General features: G+C 41.6%; 1 protein-coding gene across 3 annotated transcripts in view; it reads right to left on the reverse strand.

Moving 5' to 3' along the window:
• The window catches only part of LOC133489990 (WD repeat-containing protein 7), a 104,794-nt gene that overhangs the window by 22,609 nt on the left and 65,680 nt on the right, over positions 1-16,505 (reverse strand). For all 3 annotated transcript variants that reach the window (XM_061799389.1, XM_061799390.1, XM_061799391.1), the window contains one exon: positions 5,430-5,657. In XM_061799389.1, coding sequence (XP_061655373.1) covers positions 5,430-5,657 — 228 coding nt within the window. The remainder of the gene's footprint in view (positions 1-5,429; positions 5,658-16,505) is intronic.

Here is a 16,505-nt window from a genome sequence, read left to right on the forward strand (position 1 = left end):
GATTTAATTAATTCCAATACTGACTAAACTAAATTACTCATACATCAAGTAGGCATTTTGATACTGAAAAATATTAAAAAGGCTGTGATTGTGACCACAAATCTCCTGAATTACTTTGAAACTTACTTCTGTACTGTAATAATTGAGGGTATATTCAACATCATGGGAGTATAATTATGTTTCTTTGAAATGCAGAACTTTGATCCAATAGTGAGAATTTGCCTTTTCTGATGCATTTTTGTTCAGTTCCTACAACTAAACTCAAAATCCTCATCAATGAATCATTCTGCAAATGTATTCTGAAGTCACCCTACTTTCACAGAAATATTAATTTTAAATTCCTTTGAAACGTGTATCTTAAACCGGGCTTCTTTATTGAGCCATTCCTGGTCATTAACATTTAATTCAGCCAGCCACAATTTATGACTATTTTGGATTCACATGGCAAAAAACATGGAAATGTTATAGTAGTAGCTAATAACCTCTTAGTTATTTGTTGATAACAGGCAAGATGAAGACTAGCCTAATCTTGCAATACATAATTAAATAATTGTGAAACAACAAAACCAAAACTAATAAGCTCTTTAAACAACGAGCAATTTTGTTCAATGCCCATGTAGTTTGTGTGTTAAATATGCAAACATTCATTTGCTAACTTAATTGTTCTCCTGCTACTGACAGGAAATCAATGTGAACTCCAGAGAGCGATTAGTTTCACATAAACCGATAACCAGTATATAAACTGGATGGTTGACAGTGTGTGAGGCCTTGGGGGTAGGAGCACAACGTGGAGGTCATGGAGCAAAAGATCACTGGTCAAAGTCAAATCCCTGATGTGAATACGTATGCGGATGCTCTCCTCATAGTGAAACAGAAGAACCCACCATGCCACCACAAACATAGTAGAATAACATGATGTGATTGATGAAGGTGGTGGGTGGGCGGGGTCTATGTTTGTATCTACATGTACATAGCTGCAGAAAGTTTAATCTGATATTCACTTTGCAGCCTTTTTTGTTGAAACAAACAACAAAGAAGACTAGAGGCTCAATTAGAGCTTGTCTCCTGACATCAGTGTAGAAAAGGTGAGAGTAGTATACACAGGTCCATTTCTCTCAGTGGACATCTTTATTTAAAGAAAGGCTCTAGATTCAAATGACTTAATATCTATTGACAAAGCATCAGTTGGCCATTAATGGGCTGTTCGTTAGGGTAATAAACATGTCACATTAACACCAAGAGGGTAATTAGAGCAGGGGTTTGGTAGGAGGAAACAAAGGGAGGGAGGAAAGAGTGAAAGAAGAGACTGAAATAGCAACAGATTGGTACATTTTAATTTACAGGGCCAACTCAACTGCCTACACAACAGGGTTTTAACTTTTTTTCCTCCACCTGCCACCCTCTCTTTGTCTGTTTTACTTGAGCGAAGGTAAATCAATGTTAAGGACTTAGTGGATTAAGGCTGGATCAGAATGCCTGCAAGGAGTGAAGGTCTTGTCTTTTTATTCATGTATAACGCTTCATCCTCAAATGTTATGACATACATACGACAAGTGTACACCTGATGAAAACTGTTGCATATTTTTTTTAATGTGTTTTAAATGATCAGAATTAGACAAGATGAGCTAAAAATTCATTTCAGTTATATGTAACAATATGATCTCAAATTACTGATATGCAATTTAAATGATTAAAATATACTTTTACAGTATTTTGTAAATGTATTTTTATTTTTTATGGACTGTGTTGTACACCCCCACCCCTCCCACTGTCCCCCCCAAAAAAACACTCAATTTCCAATCAGCTCTCATGAATGTTTCAAAATGCCACCATTCATGATGAATGGACCCCTGCAGGGACTTGCAGTATTTTGACATTTACGGCAGAGATATTTGTCCAGAGAAAGAACACAATAGACAGTTTGTCTCTTGTATCCCATCCAACCATTCCTTTGTCATCATCTGTCCGTCGTTCTTTCCATCCTATACATTTCTTCTCCCACCATATGAAAACATAAATCTATACACTGCTGTGTAAACTACTGTACCCGCCTTCTCGCTGGGTAGACAGCTCTCATTTATCACATACACACACACACACACACACACACACACACACACACACACACACACACACACACACACACGCACACCACTGTATGTCAACAACACCAATCCATCTTTCAATTTCATGACAGAGACAGGTGAAGTAGGAGATTGGGTGGACAGAGAGAGAAAAACAACAGACTGAATGAGAATAGGCTGAAGGACAGACAGAAAGAATGAGGCTAAAACTATCGATGAGCCCTTAAGAAAAATCTAGAAACAACATTTTCACATGCATTCACAGTTTTCTGTAACTATTTTTGAGAGGAATTTACTGGAATTTGATTGGAAACATGGACATTCTCTGGGAGGAGACAACTTTACTACTCTAAAATTACGTTTACTCTGTGACGATTTGTCGCCAATCACGTTTTAGGCTTTAGGAGGAGTCAGAGGAGCATGAAATTCGTCCATCACTGCAGTAAAAGGGGCTGACTTATGAAACGACCCCACAGTGGATGAGCGGATCCCTTAGCTTGCTAGCTCGTTAGCTCCTGGACTAGGCAGCGTAATAAATTGTTAACTTTCCCTTAAGTGCTTCTGTTGTGTGGATGGACACGTAGTGCATGGAGCAAGTTTTGCGGAGCATTGGACGGAGCCAATGCCGGTCTGCCGCTGGTCCAATAACTATTAGTGTAGCTGCTAGTAGCAGGCCACTTCACAGTAGAGCACCGTCCAAGTCGCCGGTGGCTCGCTGCGGCTTGTAGGCGTAGCTTCATAGCTAAATGCTCAATGTAGTGGTGGTAGAAATGGGTCAAGCTATGATTACTAAGTAACTTGAAATACTGGCGAATAGCATTAGACGGCACTCGTTAGTTACAATGGGCTAAAAAAGTATTTAGTCAGCCACCAATTGTGCAAGTTCTCCCACTTAAAAAGATGGGAGAGGCCTGTCATTTTTATCATAGGTATAGCTCACCTACGAGAGACAAAATGAGAAGTAAATAAATAATTTTAAAAAAAAAATCCAGAAAATCACATTTATTTTCAATTTATTTATTTATTTATTTTCAATTTATTAGCAAATTATGGTGCAAAATAAGCATTTGGTCAATAACAAAAGTTCATCTCAATACTTTGTTATATACCCTTTGTTGGCAATGACAGGTCAAACATTTTCTGTAAGTCTTCACAAAGTTTTCACACACTGTTGTTGGTATTTTGTCCCATTCCTCCATGCAGATCTTCTCGAGAGCAGTGACGTTTTGGGGCTGTCACTGGGCAACACAGACTTTCAATTCCCTCCAAAGATTTTCTATGGGGTTGAGATCTGCAGACTGGCTAGGCCACTCTAGGACCTTGAAATGCTCCTTACGAAGCCACTCCTTCACTAGGTCCCCCCGTGTGGTTCTGGGATTTTTGCTCACCGTTCTTGTGATCATTTTGACCCCACGGGGTGAATCTTGCATTGAGCCCCAGATCGAGGGAGCTTATCAGTGGTCTTGTATGTCTTCCATTTTCTAATAATTGCCCCCACAGTTGATTTCTTCACAGCAAGCTGCTTACCTACTGCAGATTCAGTCTTCCCAGCCTGGTGCAGGTCTACAATTTTTGTTTCTGGTGTCTTTTGACAGCTCTTTACTCTTGGCCATAGTGGAGTTTGGCGTATGACTGTTTGAGGACGGGTATCTTTTATACTGATAACGAGTTCAAATAGGTTCCATTAATACAGGTAACGAGTGGAGGACAGAGGAGCCTCTTAAAGAAGTTACAGGTCTGTGAGAGCCAGAAATCTTGCTTTTTTTTTTTTTTAGCTGTCCAAATACTTATTTTCCACCATAATTTGCTAATAAATTCTTTAAAAATCAGAAAATGTCATTTTCTGGATTTTTTCTTCTTCTCATTTTGTCTCTCATAGGTGAAGTGTACCTATGATGAAAATTACAGGCCTCTCATCTTTTTAAGTGGGAGAAATGACTAAATACTTTTTTGCCCCACTATATATAGTCGGGGAGGACCTCATGCCTGAAAGTATACGCCGCAGCCCTCTTTTGTCACAGGGCTAGAAAATTCAGCCAGCTGAGATGGTGAAGGGTTTTAAGCTATATCTCAACAATTCAGTAATAAATCGTTCTTATTCTTTGCACGTTTTCCACACTTACCTTCAAACACAATGTATTCAGAAACAAAACACGAAAATAAGTGCGACTTTAATTGATTTAAATTTACTTCAACTACTGAATGTGCAGCTTTGGTAAGTGAGGGAGAACCAGTAAAGGGGGCGGGGGAGCGGAAAGACTGGCTTGAGCAGTAATTTGGGCATTTTTTCAGGCCACATTACCAAAGTGGAAGGAGAGTGGGGAAGTTTTTCTAGTGGACACTAAGAGGCCCATGATTATTTTCTAAATATTTGCAGAACTAGATACGGTGGTAGGCCCCGAACAACAGGTTTCCCCTTTGATCAAGTTGTGCACGTTAGCGGTAAGCACATCGAGAGAGAGAGGATTTTTTTTCTCTGGCTGGAAATACCGTCACGCGCCAGTGGATGCCTTCACCCAGTCCATGCTCCTGTGAGTTCGTTCAGGTAAGCTAACCACTGTGTCCACTATGGATCACAGCCTATCAGTGAGCAGACAGGCACAGTCTCTGGGAGGATGCCCCCAGAGACAACCAATCCTAACTCAGGAGTAGCAGGATGGAAGAGCAGCTCTACTTAGTGTAGGTTTGTTGCCCACTGAGGTCCAAGCGCCATAGGCACAGTGTGGCACAGGCTCAGATCAATCTGTGTGCGTGTGTTTATTGCCAAGCTCGTTAAAGTGTCAAGCTTGGCAGATTAAAATCACTCTCTTTTCTCCCCCTCGCCTTTAATCCATCTGTGATTTTGTTACATTTGTTCTGTATTTCTGACGAAACTGTTATCGTATCATATAAAAGGAGCTGTTCGACGTTCGACCAGCATCCCTGGTTGGATTATGGTTGAATTTTTGTGCTATTGTAAATAATTAAATAATAATAATAATAAAACAATAATTAAATAATGATTTCTTTAACACTGGAAAAAAACAGTGCCACATTTTAGCTAATTAAAGAAGTGTCCCAGTTGAGTGAAAACGTGAGTGGAAGATGGTATCACCAGCGATAAAGCTTTAACTGCTAACTGAATCTTTGCTCAATTTATCACAGGAACTGGGTCCATCTTAGCACATAAGTTGTATTTTAAGGTCCAAGCTCCAATTCAATATAAACAATTCTTACAAACTCCAGCTAAACTTTGGATTTGATGCACCACACAGCTCTATGAGAATGGTAACTTTCAAGGAGGGAAAAGGCATAATATTACAACGGTTTATCCCTACACTCATGTTTGTGGTTTCAGTTACTTACATGTGTGTCTTGCAAGGGAATAGTTTGAGGAACCGCCACTTGTTGGTCCAAAGCCTTCAGGGACCTGTCCGCCGGCTCGAGTACGTGCTGCACCTTTTGGAGGTTCAATCTCGGCCCCAAACTCAGCCCCGATGACACCCAGCAGCACAATGGCAGTGGCCTGTTTCCGCCGCTCCTCATATGAATTTGAGATCTTCTTGGCATTCGGTGGAAGGTTTGAGAGGCAGCCTTGTAAAGAGAGACAAATGGAACTTAATTGAGTTTCTGGGCAAACGTAGCCTTTCTTAAATTTAGCAGAACTCTTCAATGTTTTGACTTCAATTTATATATTACATAGATGCATTTTGTTTCTTGGGGACTACAGAGGAGTTATATGTAAACTGCTTGTGGTGAATCTTTATCTTTCTGAAAACAGTCTCACTGTAAAACAGTACAGTGTTCCCTCGTTTTTCGCAGTTAATGGGTACCATAACCCCCCCGCGAAAGGTGAAAAACCGCAAAGTAGGATTAACACCCCCCCCCCCCCCCCCCCAGGGATTTTCGTGGATGCGGGGTACCAGAATGTTTGAAATATGTAAACAGTATTTATACTTTACATATATGAGACAAAGATTATACCAGTACACATTTACTTAAATCTTTAATTCTAAAACCTTATACAGTAATTAATATTTATTATACAGTAATTAACATACATCAACATTGCCTTCTGAGAGGCAAATACAGGCCATACAGAGGCACGCTTCTGAGGCCGTATCTTTCTTGAAAATTTTCAAACCAGCTTTTGCTGGCTGAAAAGCCTCGTCCTCGATGAGGCGAATCACTCCTGGCAGCGCTAGTACTGGCTTGAGGTTCCGCAGCACCTTCTTCAGCCTCTTCCTTGTCGTCACCGGGCAAGATTTAGTCGTAGAAAGCATTGGCCTTTGTCCTGCTAATATTAGTGTCCAAACTCACAGTCTTTTCCCTGCAATCAGCAATCCACAATGCCAATGTGGCTTCCATTTTCACAATTCTCTTATTACGTGAAGTTACCACACATTTCGCTTCCTTATTAAAGGTTATTGAAGCAGTTTTGCGGATGTTTGCTTCCTCTTCTTTATATACCGCACTGTAGATTCATTAACGCCATAATGGTGTGCCACAGATGCATAACTTCTGCCCTCTTTGATCAAATCTAAAAGTTTCACTTTTTCTCTGATGGTCATCTTCTTCTTCCTCTTGGGCGCCCCGGAGGAAGCTTTCGCAGGGGCACAGCGCTTCGGCGGCATTGTAAGGGCTTGGTTAACTAATCAAAAAAATGATGGCTTAAACCAAAAAGGTTATTGCGAACACAACAGCGTGGACGAGACTGGCGAGACACAACAAAGGAAGATGCTGGGTGAGGCTGCGATGATGTGCAGCCAATCAGCTCACAGGATAAATCCACTCGTGCTCTCATTGGTCGATGTCGCGCCGGGAACCAATCACGCGCCTTGTATGAGTGCCCGTACAGTACAGGCATGTACAAAGCCTCTGAGTCAACTCATCTCTTTTTTTGGCATGTAGGGAAACCTTCTCTTGCGCGCATCAACATGAAACAACGCGTCTTTCCACAATATGGCTGCAGATATGGCTGTATTTTTTATTTTTTTTGTAATGAATATTTTGGAAAAACCCGCGAAGCACTTTAGCCGCAAAACGTGAAGCGCGAAGTGGCGAGAGAACACCGTATAAAGAATATATAATGACAAATCTGCTCCGTGTACTCACAATGTACATGTTCATTAACAAGACTGAACTAATCAGTTTCAGCAAAATTTAAAAATATAAATATTTTATATTCGACAAATGCTTGAAATCTGCCTTTACTTTTCATTTTTGATTAATAAACATTCATTTACATAATAAAACCATAAAGCCGCAACTAAAGGACCATTGTTAACATTTTCAAATTCTTCTCGATATGAAATATGTTAAAAATAATAATCTGCAGGCCTGTGAATCAGCATGACGCTGATAATAGATTAAGGGGCACACTTCTATTTGCAAGGCATTATCCATTATTTATACCCATCAAATGGAGGCACACACATTGTTCGAATGAAAGCCTTTTGTTACAGTGCATAATCTGCATACATGTTTATACAGTAATTTATTTTATTTTTATTTTATTTTTAGAACTGTGTAAGCGTTTTTGGATGCGTACGATTGGGGACATTTTTGCAATTTCTGTCTTGAATATTTGTGTCCCTATATCATTCACAAACACCTAAAAAAAAAAAACAAAAAAAAAAAACGTGTGCATGTGCGTAAAGTATATAACAGAGCCTGCACAGCGGGGAACTGCAGCAGCCTCGTATGTGTGACAAAATCACAGTGGGAGGTGAGCGCTTTTGCAAAGCTCAAATGCCCAATAAAGGCAACATATAAATTATGTGTGTGTGTGTGTGCGTGCGTCTGTATGGACTTGCTTATTACCACTAACACATCTGATTTTAATGTCTGATTTTCTCTGTCTTTGGATGAGTGAGCAAGTCACTGCAACAAATTTGTGTTGCAGAGAACAAAGCGCCTGCTAACCACACCCACCCACCCACACCCCACCCTCCCTCCTACACTATCAGCAGGAGGTTGTAAAATGAACATACAAAGAGAGGTACCCACTGTTTACGGTCTTGCTCTTCACCTTCCTGGATTTGTTGCATTATTCTGGAAACTATTTATTATACGGCTTGGAGATTATAATATACAGGAGCTTCTAATTTCTTTAAACTGATAAAACAAGAAACACAAAGCATTTTAAATTGTAGACGTGGCAAGCTATAAAACCAAAAGTATCCAGAGTGCGGGAGAAATGGTTTACCTCACCTATGAGAGACAAAATGAGGGGGGGGGGGGGGGAGAAAAAAAGAAAGAAAGAAAGAAAATAAAGAAAATCACATCGTCTGATTTAAAAAAAATTATAATTAGCAAATTATGGTGGAAAACAGGTATTTGGTCACCAACAAACAAGCAAGATTTCTGGCTCTCACAGACCTGTAACTTCTTCTTTAAGAGGCTCCTCTGTCCTCCACTCGTTACCTGTATTAATGGCGCCTGTTTGAACCTGTCAGGATAAAATATACCTGTCCAAAACCTCAGTCAGTCACACTCCAAACTCCACTATAGCCAAGACCAAAGAACTGTCAAAGCACACCAGAAACAAAATTGTAGACCTGCACCAGGCTGGTAAGACTGAATCTACAATAGGTAAGCAGCTTGGTGTGAAGAAATCAACTATGGGAGCAATTATTAGAAAATGGAAGACATACAAGACCAATGATAATCTCCCTCGATCTGGGGCTCCACGCAAGATCTCACCCCGTGTGGTCAAAATGATCACAAGAACGGTGAGCAAAAATCCCAGAACCACACGGGGGGGCCTAGTGAATGACATGCAGAGAGCTGGGACCAACGTAACAAAGACTACCATCAGTAACACACTACGCCGCCAGGTACTCAAATCGTGCAGTACCAGACATGTCCCCCTGCTTAAGCCAGTACATGTCTGTCTGAAGTTTGCTAGAGAGCATTTGGATGATCCAGAAGAGGATTGGGAGAATGTCATATGGTCAGACGAAACCAAAGTTTTTGGTAAAAACTCAATTTGTCGTGTTTGGAGGAGAAAGAATGCCGAGTTGCATCCAAAGAACACCATACCTGCTGTGAAGCACGGGGGTGGAAACATCATGTTTTGGGGCTGTTTTTCTGCAAAAGGGACCAGGACGACTGATCCGTGTAAAGGAAAGAATGAATGGGGTCATGTATCATGAGATTAGGAGTGAAAACCTCCTTCCATCGGCAATGGCTCTGAAGATGAAACATGGCAGAATGACAATGATCCCAAACACACCGCCCGGGCATTGAAGGAGTGGCTTCGTAAGAAGCATTTCAAGGTCCTGGGGTGGCCTAGCCAGTTTCCAGATTTCAACCCCATCAGAAAATCTTTGGAGGGAGTTGAAAGTCGGTGTTGCCCAGCGACAGCCCCAAGACATCACTGCTCTAGATGAGATCTGCATGGCGGAATGGGCCAAAATACCAGCAAGAGTGTGTGAAAACCTTGTGAAGACTTACAGAAAAGATTTGACCTGTCATTGCCCACAAGGGGTATATAACAAAGTATTGAGATTAACTTTTCTTATTGACGAAATACTTATTTTCCACCAGAATGTGCTAATAAATTCTTTAAAAATCAGACAATGTGAGTTTCTGGATTTTATCCCCCTCATTTTCTCTCTCACTTGTGAGGTATACCTATGATGAAAATTACAGGCCTCTCTCATGTTTTTAAGCGGGAAAATTTGCACAATTGGTGGCTGACTAAATACTTTTTTTGCCCCACTGTATTTTATTCATATTTCAGTTTCAACTATAAGATTTAATTGAATGGATTTTATTAAATAAATCCGTCTCTCATCAAGCCTTGTCAGTGCATTACACGAAAAATCTTATTTTCCTCCCTACTAGTGCAGTTGTGACTTTACTGTCATAATCGCCCTCGGTACAATAGAAAACATGCATTTGTTCACTGGCAAGTGTGTGTTCAGTAGCAAAAGAAACCAAGCCAATTAATTGAATGTTACACTATCACGGGATGACTGTGAGCAGGGCATCGAGTAAGAATCTGTAGCACATCAGAGGCCCAAAATTAAAATATATCAACCACTCCACACCAGGGTGGGATGCTAATACACAACTAGAAATGCAAACAACGGTAAAATTATCAATCAAACATTATCTCTTTGAGGCAGAATTTTTGATACAGCTCCAATGATAGTTATACATTATATTACCATGTTGACATCAAGTATTGATATTAACACACATTTGAATTGGATGGAAGTAAAACTGTGACGTGTGTTCCCCTGGGATTACCCCGATGGCATATAATTTTAAAACCAATCTGTGTTATCATTCTAAAATGAACTGACAAATTGTTATTTACAGAAAAGTTCAAAGAACATTCAACTATGGATGGTAACAGAATTAATGATGTTGATCGACCAATACCATAAACCGGCTTGACATGGTAATTAAGAGAATTTGTTGACCTTAATTACAAGACATTGTATTTATCCAAATGATTATAAATAATGAAAAAAAAAACACAATTTGCTGAAATTAAATTCCATGAGGACAAAACTCTTCATACAAATACACTAAATGAATATTGAAATAAGAAACATCAAAGAAATTAAAATGGCCATCTAAAAGATGTGGTTCATTTAAATGTGGGTGAGTAGTCATTTGACCACTGTTTGTAAGTTACTCAATTTTTCAGACCCTCAGAACCCCCTTCCCCCATATTTTCATACTATATCCTGGTGCTCTTTATAATGAGATTGCTCAAGGCCAGCTGTCATTTGGAAGAAGGCCCAGTGGCTGGCTCTGATAAATGGATTACAGATGGCATCCATTCCCTGGGCCAGACTGGGCCAGTAGATAACAGAATTAGAGATAGACTTCCAACCGGAATCACAAAAAAGTTCTGATTTACACAAACAAAAAAAAGTTATGGCAGCACCAGAAAAACAAAAATCTGATAAGTTTATCATAAAGGTTTCATAACACAATATATTTCAAGGTATGGTAAATTAAAGAAAACATGACATTGGCTTGATTAGACTGAAGTCTCCCCTTCACTTACAACGTACAGTTTTGACTTGTCTTTTATGATGTGCTGAAAATCTCCCCTGAAAATGTCCCCTGACTGACCAGCTGCAAATTTGATTTCATTACATTAAGTTTTACGATGCAATCAAAATATAACATGTACGGCGGATGACTAATTATTGACAGTCAGACTTTTATTTTTAAAACTTCAATGAGATTCAAAACTTTACAGTTGTGTCTATGGTGACCATAAAAAGAAAAAAAAAAAAGAAAAAAATGATAACGTAAAAGCTTTTTTTTTAGACTGGCAGAGGCTCTGAACTTCACTTATGAAATGAGATGTCTGCGGACAGTCGTCGGGTGAATCACATGCTACCTGTGGCCTCTCCGTCCGTGTGGAAGGAATGATTGATTTTTGAAGGCCATCGATCTCCTTCCTTCACGACCAAAAGATCTATCATAATGACATTGTATCTAAATCCTATTTGTTGGTCAACCTGCTCCCAAACTTAACCCAATAAAGTAAAGAGGGGCACGAATACGCTCTCCTCTCCGTTTGGCTAAGTCGTCAACGAGAGAGGGATTGGAATTTAAAAAAACAAACAAAACAAAAAAACCAAAAACAAAAGCTATTTAGCTAAAAAAAAAACATTATCCTGAAGAGAAAGATAATTATTTAATGCAACAATATTTAAGGTCAGACGGACGGAGAACGTGAGGGAGAAAGGGCAAGGATGGATGGGTTAATGAAATTCCAGGAAAGGCTGGGATGGGGATTTCAAATATATTTGAAAAAAAAATAGTTAATTTTGTGCTATTGTATAACAAATACTGAAATTTACTTTAAGACATCCATTCATGACTTCACATTTAAAATGCGCACAAATTAATCTTTAATATCAATTTGTTCCCAAGTTAATGCAATTCAGTTATACTTTTCTTCCGGGGTCAAATTGAGAGGGCAGCCTCAGCAGGCAAAGCCAGACTTCCTTCTCCCTTCATCCAGCTCTTCAGTCTCTCCAGCACCTCCTTGGTCTTCCCCTGGTCCTCTTCGCAGTGGCACATGACCTATACACCTCACAAGGGAGGCGTCCAGGAGGCATATCCTAACCAGACACCCGAGTCATTTCTTCTGGCTCCTCTTGATGCGGAGAAGCAGGAGCTCTACACTCAGTCCCTCCTGGATGAGCTTCTCTAAGTGAGACCACGGACAAGCTACCGAGGAAACTGAATCCGGCCGTTTGTATCTGTGATCTTGTTTTTTTGTTCACTACCTACAGCAGCGCCCAGTCGTCACTATAAACAGTGTTGATTGTGCACATAGTCTCTCCAGCATGTCTTGGCTCATCCCCGGGGTCTCCCTCCCAGTGGGACGTGCCCAGAACACCTCACCAGGGAGGCGGTCAGGAGGTGTCCAAATCAGATGCCCGACCCACCTCATCTGGCTCCTCTCAATGCAGAGGAGCAGCGGCTCTACTCTGAGCCCCTCCGGGATGATGAGCTTCTCACCCTCTCTCTGCGGAGGAAACTCATTTCGGCCGCTTGTATTCGGATCTTGTTCTTTCACTCATGACCCACAGCTCGTGACCATAGGTGAGGGTAGGAACGTAGATCGAGTGGTACATTGAGAGCTTCGCCTTTCGGCTTAGCTCCTCCTTTAACACAACGGACCGATACAAAGTCCGCATCACTGCAGAAACTGCACCAATCCGCCTGTCGATCTGTTCCATTCTTCCCTCACTCGTGAACAGGACCACAAGATACTTGAACTCCTCCACTTGGGGGAGGATCTCATCCCCGACGCGCAGAGGGCATTCCACCCTTTTCCGACTTAGGACCATGGTCTCAGACTTGGAGGTGCTGATTTTCATCCCAACCGCTTCACACTCGGTTGCGAACCACTCCAGTGAGAGCTGGAGATCACGGCTTGATGAAGCCAACAGGACCACATTGTCTGCAAAAAGCAGAGATGCAATACTGAGGTCACCAAACCGGACCTTGCACACCAGGTCGGGCTCCTTCCCTGCCAGAGAGGTGACATTTCACGTCCCTAGAGCCAGCTTCTTTGGGGTTCGGATCGCCAAGGTCCCTGCCTTTGGTCACCGCCCAGCTCACAATGCACCCGACTCCTATGGCCCCTCCCACAGGCGGTGAGCCCATGGGAAGGGGGACCCACGTTACCCCATGGGTGCAGGCGTGGCCACCAGGCGCTCGCCTTCGAGCCCCACCTCCAGACCTGGCTCCAGAGGGGGGCCCCGATGACCCGCGTCCAGGTAAGGGCAAACTGAGTCCATTTTTTGTCGTCATCATAAGGGGTCTTTGAGTCGTGCTTTGTCTGGTCTCTCACCTCGGACCCGTTTGTCATGGGTGACCCTGTCAGGGGCACAAAGCCCCAGACAACTTAGCTCCTAGGATCATTGCGACACACAAACCCCTCCACAACGATAAGGTGACTGCTCAAGAAGGGGCCATTAGAAACTAATTACTGCAAAACATAATGGCATTGGTTACAGGCACATATCTAAGCTTCTGAATGTTCCAAGTGAGCATGATTGGGGCCATAATACGTAAGTGCAAACCCAATCATACCACCATAAATTTGCCTCGATCAGGTGCCCTCCAAGATTTCTGACAGAGGAGTGCAAAGAATAATCAGACGACTTGTTCAAGAGCCAAGGACCACCTGTGGAGAGCTTTAAATAGACCTCGAATTAGCAGGTACTGTTGTCACAAGGAAAACAGTGAGTGCACTCCACCGCCATGGTCTGTATGCACGCTCACCACCAAAGACCACATTTCTGGAAAAAAAGCATGTCAAAGCTGGTTTAAAGTTTGCTGAACAACATTTGGATAAGCCAGTTAAACACTGGGAGAATATAGTCTGGTCTGATGAGAGCAAAATTGAACTGTTTGGATGCCATAATGCACACCAAGTTTGGAGGAGAAATGGCACTGCACATCACCCGAAAAACACCTTACCAACAGTGAAGTTCGGAGGTGGGAACACAATGGTGTGGGACTGCTTTTCAGCAAACAGCGCTGGTAAACTTCACATTACTGAAGGAAGGATGAATGGGCAAATGTACAGAGATATTATTGAAAAAAATATGCTGCCATCTACGAGGATGATGAAAATCAAATGAGGGTGGACATTCCAGCAGGATAATGATCCAAAACAGCCTGCCAAGGAAACTCTCAATTTGGTTTCAAAGAAGGAAAAAAAAGCTCATAGAATGGCCCAGCCAATCATCTGACTTGAATCCAATTCAAAATCTTTGGAAAGAACTCAAACTTAAGGTCCATAAAAGAAGCCCACGGAACCTTCAAGATTTGAAGACTGCTTGTGTGGAGGAATGGGCCAAAATCACACCAGAGCAATGCATGACTCGTGTCTCCATACAGGAGGCATATTGAAGCTGTCATTGCAAACAAAGGCTTTTGTACAAAGTACTAAATAAATACCAGTTGGCATGTTCAATACTTTTTTACTGTCATTTCACATGATTACAGACAACTTAATTTCTGATCTCATTTTTTCAACTTTCTTTGTATGTATGGATTACTTTGGTTGTTCCTAACATCTGGTGAAATTTTCATGTCAATAACACCTTTGTAAATATATTTAGTGAGGAAAATGGTGAGGTGTTAAATACTTATTTCAGCCGCCGTATAGGATGAGCACATTAGTCCAATAACAAGCAACACTCGGATTCAGGTCTGGGGGGCCGTTCCTCCCAATCACGCTCTTCCAAGTCTCACCGTCATTGCCAACGTGAGCACTGAAGTAACCCAGCAGAACGAGGGAGGCCCCAATGAGAGCTTTCCCCAGCACCCCTTCCAAGGACTCCAAAAAACGTGGATGTCAATGTCAGTGTCATGTCAATAGCACCTTTGGAAATGTATTTGAGAAAATGGTAACGTCTTAAATACTTATTTCTGCCGCTGTATTGACCATAATGAACATCATGTTCAAGTAAAAGGGTGCCAATATGTGCTTTTGGCACTAGGACACCCGAGGCCGCAATATGATAATCGACATTGTGGTCGTGTCCTTGGACTTGTGGCTACATGTCTTGGAAACTCTGGTATGGAGAGGGGTGGAGCGTCAACTGATCACCACCTGCTGGTGTCTTGGCTAGGATGGTGGAATGCCTACCTGGCAGACCCAAATACATTGTGAGGGTCTGCAGGGATTGCTGGTACACACCCGTCAGGAGGAGTTTCAACTCTCACCACCCAGGTCATCAACTTCAGTCACCACCCACTTCACATGTCACCCAAACCCTTTGGCCCCTCCCACAGGTGGTGAGCCCATGGGAAGGGGGACCTGTCTTGCCTCTTTGGGCTGTGCCTGGCCGGGCGCATTGGGTGCTCGACCACCGTCAAGCCTGCATCTCCGCGCCTGGCTCTACATGGGGGCCCGGTGACCCACATGCAGGCAAGGAAAATCTTTAATAATTATTAGTCATCATAGTAGGTTCTGAACCATAGCTGGTTATGGACCATGCTTTGTCTGGTCACTGGGTGACCCTACCACAGGCATAAAGCCTCCAAAAGCTCCTCAAAACATTGGGAGACACAAAGCCCTCCCCCGGTAAGGTGGAGCAGTAAGGAGGGGCAATTCAGTTATATTGGACCAACGGAAAATATTCATGGAATGTTGCGTAAAATGTACCTGTGTTAGAAAAGAACAGACAATTTATGGACATATGATGATACAACTGAACTATCTTCCTTTTTTGGGAATCCTGAAGGGGAACTCATACTAACACGCTTCCCAAACCCCACTTCAAAAGCAGTAACCCTATCAACCTCCAATCCTAAACCATGGCTCTGCATCCTTTGGTAATCAATAGAAGGCTGGTAAAACTTGATCACTCGGGACTCAGGGAAGGGGATCAATATCAGCAGGAAACTGATGTGAGAATGAAAGCAGGGAGGAGGCAAAAGTAAACAGTAGACAGAAAAGTCTGTGGAAAATATTCTAGAAAAGAAAATACAATCTTTAAACAAAAGTGTGCTTGTGCTAAGGGATAAATGGGTGGTCAGTGGTCAAGGATACACGTCATCCTTAGATTGAATGTCAGGAGACAGTAAAGCTTGGGAAATAATTCAAAACACAATTATAATAATCATTTTAAAAAAAAAAAGCGCCACAGGAAAAACAATTGGAAATACTGAAATGGTTACTACCCTTCGAAACTGCCTCGGTCAGTCTAAAGGTTAAATGCATTTCATTGTCTTAGGACATAGTAAGTAGTATCCATTATGATACAGGTCAATGGGTGGGGAGTGGAGGATTTGCGATACAACCGAAAATCAAGACAAAACAAAAATAAAAACAGCTAAAAGCTTGAAAATAAAAGAGTCAATACAAGGACATTTTTTGGTTTGATGTCTGATAAGTTTTAAAATGATCAATTCAACTGTTTCTACATTACAATT

The sequence above is a fragment of the Phyllopteryx taeniolatus genome, chromosome 15 (assembly GCF_024500385.1).
Source record: "Phyllopteryx taeniolatus isolate TA_2022b chromosome 15, UOR_Ptae_1.2, whole genome shotgun sequence".
Classification (NCBI taxonomy): domain Eukaryota; kingdom Metazoa; phylum Chordata; class Actinopteri; order Syngnathiformes; family Syngnathidae; genus Phyllopteryx; species Phyllopteryx taeniolatus.